This window comes from Crinia signifera, chromosome 9 (genome assembly GCF_055691185.1).
Source record: "Crinia signifera chromosome 9, ASM5569118v1, whole genome shotgun sequence".
Lineage (NCBI taxonomy): Eukaryota > Metazoa > Chordata > Amphibia > Anura > Myobatrachidae > Crinia > Crinia signifera.
Genome location: NC_139225.1, coordinates 73,234,694 through 73,239,594, shown reverse-complemented (window position 1 = coordinate 73,239,594; position 4,901 = coordinate 73,234,694). Strand labels below are relative to the sequence as shown.

The window sequence follows — 4,901 nt, the reverse complement described above, 5'->3', positions numbered from 1 at the left end:
GTGTTTGTGCATGTTTCAGAGAGAAAGAGATGCATCATTGGCAGTGTTTCAGAGACACACAAACGGACACTAGACATATATATATATATATATATATATATATATATATATATATATATATATATATATACTGGTAGACATTTACCATCAAATGTAGACCCCCAATCTCATTAATATGCCAAGAAGATGTGGCATCTGTGGACCTAGTAATACGTTGCCTAGCTAAGTTGCTATAACCTCACCAGACACATTGGTCTGCTATAAATCAGAGATGTGGGGGTGATGATGCCAGCCTTCACAGATGTAGCAAAGCAACAAAGATGCAATTTCATTATATAACTATTTTCAGTTTTTGACAGGTGTGTTACACATTGTAGCTATTTTAACAGTTTAATGTTTCATAAATCCAACAAGAAAAATAGATATAAATACTAATACATTAATTAATAAATACCATCCTAAAGTCCGGCTTTAGAATTGCTGTAAACAGAGAAAGAGTAAATCTTATATGAGTTACTGAAGTAGCAATGGCAGTAGGGAGCTGTCTCTGACACTCTCTAGATTGTCTACTATCTGTATTACACCTTGCACCTGGTCTTCCTGCAGGACATGTCTGGCATTGGAGGAGAATTTCTTCAGCAGTGATTCTCTGCTCAGCGGTTTTCTCCAATGTCCATAAAAAGTGTCACATTTCGCGGTCACCAGATCCCCATTTCTCAGCAGCAGAGCCACCTCTGCATACATCTTGTCAAAGTTGGCTTCATTATCTTGAGGATGTTCCACCACCACTTTGCTCAGGAGATTCTGGAGTTCTTTACGAAACATGGTGTCTTCATGGAAGGAACGGACATTCACTTCCCCATCCAGGAGTGCGGTGCAGGCATTGAACTGGAAAGAGTGGCGGGCCTGGTGCTCTGAGTCTGGATAGGGCCTGTTAATGTATTTGGATACTGGGACTCTAAGAACTATAGACTGAATAGCGGATGGGTCAAATGAGCCATATTGTTGGACAAATCTATTCCTAACTGAGACGGCAGCATCAGCGATCCAGTGCATTCCTAGATGTGCAGGAAAGGACTTGAATGCAATGTCTTGCTTCTCAAGGAGAAATTCATACTGATTACCTGGTGGAGATAATGGCTTAGGCTGGTAATCGCCATAAAATGCACTAAACCCAGCGCAGCCGGGCACATCATCCAGTATGAGAGTATTGGCCTCCATTCCCTTAGCAGCCAGGATAGCAGCTTCCAGACCTAACCTTGTGGCATTGCCAATATGCAGGGGCTTGGCCAGGGTGGCAGCATTTGCCATAGGAGCACCAGCGAGTGAGGCTGCTATTGCCAGGGCATGAGTGCATTGATCTTTGTCCAATGAGAGAAGTTTTGCTGATGCTGCTGCACTTCCCATGGTGCCAACCACGGATGGTGGATGAAATCTGTATTGAGGAAATATACGTTATTAATTTGTATGACAATAACATATACACGTTATCTGGTATAATAATAATAACAACAACAACATTTACTGGTAAAATAAAAACATTTACAGTATTTGTTAATAAGATGATCATGCCGTATAGTTCCATATCCAGCTAAAATATCATTTTCTTTAGCACAATGCCTGTTTTTCCCATTATTGGTTATATATAAACCCTCCCTCCCGGCAGCCTAATCCTAACCTTCCCTCAGGTAGCCTCACCCCATACCTCCCAACATGTGAAGGACAGGTAGGCGGATCCTGTGCGAGGCCATGCCCCCATTTTAGTCGATGTGGGGACATGGCCTGCTCTGTGAGACCCTGGCCATGCCCCCAGCCACTCTGTATCCGGGAAAAGATGCTGTGTGCAATAGGGAATAGATGCATTTGCACAGTTTCTATTCACCGAAGAGCAGTGCAGAGCACACGGGACCGTCCCAAAAAAACAGGGCATTCCAGCGTAAATCGGGACAGTTACGAGGTATGTTACCCTAGGGACCCTATTCCTCCAACCTCCTGGCCTAAAGCTAACCCTCCCACATACGTATGTTCGGGATGGCAACAGTCGGGATTCCAGCACCGATATTATGACTGCTGCCAACCCATCCACCGGGATGATAAAGTTAGGCACTTAGAAGGGGAGACTAGGTGTAGGATGTGGGGCAGGGATTTAGATTCAGGTGACATGGTATGGGGGTTAGGGTAGGCACTACCGGGAAGTGTTAAGCTGGGCACACACGCGCCCTCCGTTATAGTTAACTATATTGGTGCTGCCAAAGGAGAATGATATAGTGCCAACACACTGACCGTTTTCCGTCAAGGATGTCACCCACCCCATGTTCTGCACATGCATTTTCTGATGACATTGAGCATGCATCATTAACGACATTGGGGGTAAGCCCTTATTGTGCTTATCGTTAATGATGTATCACCCACTGTGTTCCCATCTATAGGCTGCAGGAGGGAGGCTTAGGATAAGATGTGGGGAGGGAGGGTTGGAGGACAGTTAAGTAGACTTGCAAGAACCCTGGTAATGTCAGTGTTTGTACGTCGATTGTTCGCATCCCTCACTTCCTTCATCCGGATGTATACACATGCACACACACAAACACAGACACACACAAACATAATTAATTTGTTGAATATTTCATTAACAATAGGGACTAACTACTCACTTTTTGGGAATGCTCTTTGCTTCGCTGGAGAAACCCATAAGTCTTCCTTGTATTTCAATCCCCACATTGAAAGCTGTCAGCAGTTCCTCACCACTGATCTTTCTGCCTTGTGCAAGTATCTGTGACAGTGCCAGGATGGCAGGAAGCACGGCACCAGAAGGGTGTGTGGCAGGGTGCCACGTGTCATCAAAGTCCATGGAGTGAGCCTAAGGTGAATGTGAGATGATTAGATTCACTTTGCAGCTTTAGAATCAGTACGGTATTACTCTTATTTATAGTAAAGGCTACTTACAGCTACTCCATTGGCATACGCAGCCAGGGTTGGGGAGAGCTTTAAACCTTTTTGCCCATAGACAGAACAAAGGGCAGAATTTCCAGATGTTGAAGAATACAGGTCCTGAAACAAGAAAACAATATGATGTTAATCTTTAAAACATTTGTTAAAAGCTTGTATAAGAAGAATAGATTCGGGTCTTATGGTTTACAAACTTGCCGACCTTAGTGTTTCTGAATTATTGTATAACTCTAATTTTAGGCAGCGTTCTCCTACATTTTGGGGTATGGTGACCTTGCATAAGGATCGCACCAACGTAACAGTTATACGCTCACTGAGTGATATTTCACATATATTTTCTATTATACTTAATAATATACTATTTTGTATTTATCTCTCACCACAATGGAATCCAGTAACGGTGTAGTTGTTTTATAATAACATTTGCAGATTGTCCATATGAACGGATGACATTGTATCTTAGGGAGCTTTCCCTTCTGACTGTACGAATATTCTTATGATATTTTCACTGTGACTTAGGGCCTTATTCTAATTCACTCTTTCTGACAAAATCCTTCTTAGATGGACAAAACCATGTGCCCTGCAGGGGGGCAGATGTTACTTGTGCAGAGAGAATTAGATTTGGGTGGGGTTTATTTCAAAGTGAGATCTATATTGCAGTGTAAAAATAAAGCAGTCAGTATTTGCCCTGCACAGAAACAAAATATCTCAGTCAAATCTAATTCTCTCTGCACATTTTACATCTGCCCCCCTGCAGTGCACATGGTTTTGTCCATCTAAGAAGGAATTTGTCAGAAACAGTGAACTAGAATAACCCCGTTAGTGACACGTAGGTGATCACCAGTTATAGAATTTATTTCTCAATTTGATTAATCTTTCTAATTTTCTCCCTACCCTCTCATATAAGGGTTAATAATTGTGTACAATATTCAATTTACATATCTATTTGATCCATTACCTATTACATTATACTTTCATACAGTATTCAGATTAGAGTTTTTATCTTTCAGTCCATAGTTCTGTAACCATATCCTCATAACTCAAATGATGACATACAATATCACAGATCATCCCCATGTATTACCTGGCAGTATTTCACCACGATATTGAAGACATGAGTTGTGCTGCCGACCAGTCCGACCCCAATGCTGTCCAGGATCATGCGCTTGCTTCTGTGCCGCACAATAGCAGACAGGTGATCCGGACGGATCTCATGGATGAATGAGGCAAAAGTGTTGGTGACGGATTCATCTAACTGGTTTCCCACAGCCACTGATAAGAGACACAGCACATTAACATTTCTTCTAACTTTCCTGATTTACATTTCTTTTTTCAATTCAAATGGGGCCATTTTTAATCTTATGAAACTTTCAAAATAGTATTTACCCTGTTTTATTAAATACTAGAACTTGTTACTGATTATACACTAGGGTAACAGCTCACAGGTTAATGTCTCATTGGCACCATAACTATGTTACAAATATTGTATTGATAACATGATTGCAGTCACCAATTTAATTTCCAAAAAATAATAATGATAATGAAGTGGATAGTGAAGATATTTACCTTTCTCTGTCAACTTGTGAATTTGCCTTGATAGTTGATGAAGGCTCTTTGTGTTCTAAGAATGATAAAAAAAATATTGAATATATATTTGTTATATATTGTAGCATACATGTTAATGCCATGTGATGGTAACATCTGTATTTTAAATACTATGTGAATATAATATATAATATATCTTTAATGTACTCTATGTGCTGTGAAATCCACAGAGAGCTCTATTTTATCAATGCACACTCTTATCCTGGTCACTGTAACCATGTCCTATGACACTTTATCATGTTGTGCTGCTTGTTACATCCAACATGAACATTTAAGCAATTAGTTCTAATTGTACAATTAGTACTCATTAGGCAAAATGCTGTAGTTAGCAGCATAAGGTTAACATAATG

The 4,901-nt window shown here is 40.6% G+C and overlaps 1 protein-coding gene across 1 annotated transcript; it reads right to left on the bottom strand.

Annotated features, from left to right (window-relative positions):
* Positions 1 to 471: 471 nt before the first annotated feature.
* On the bottom strand, positions 472 to 4,576 carry LOC146036628 (cis-aconitate decarboxylase-like). Its single transcript, XM_083160568.1, has 5 exons — positions 4,513 to 4,576; positions 4,031 to 4,218; positions 2,944 to 3,048; positions 2,652 to 2,857; positions 472 to 1,435 (listed from the first exon to the last, which is right to left on the bottom strand). Exons 2-5 carry the CDS (start codon positions 4,106 to 4,108, stop codon positions 514 to 516), a joined length of 1,311 nt encoding a protein of 436 aa, XP_083016694.1. The 5' UTR covers positions 4,109 to 4,218; positions 4,513 to 4,576; the 3' UTR covers positions 472 to 513.
* Between the last annotated feature and the right edge of the window lie 325 nt (positions 4,577 to 4,901).

Excerpts from the sequence above, each read along its gene's own strand:
- LOC146036628 (XM_083160568.1), bottom strand. The coding sequence starts at position 4,108 with ATGATCCTGGACAGCATTGGGGTCGGACTGGTCGGCAGCACAACTCAT. Across the intron at positions 3,049-4,030 it reads TCGTGGTGAAATACTGCCAG|GACCTGTATTCTTCAACATC; the intron begins GTAATACATGGG and ends TTCTTGTTTCAG. Across the intron at positions 1,436-2,651 it reads GCAAAGAGCATTCCCAAAAA|ATTTCATCCACCATCCGTGG; the intron begins GTGAGTAGTTAG and ends TCCTCAATACAG.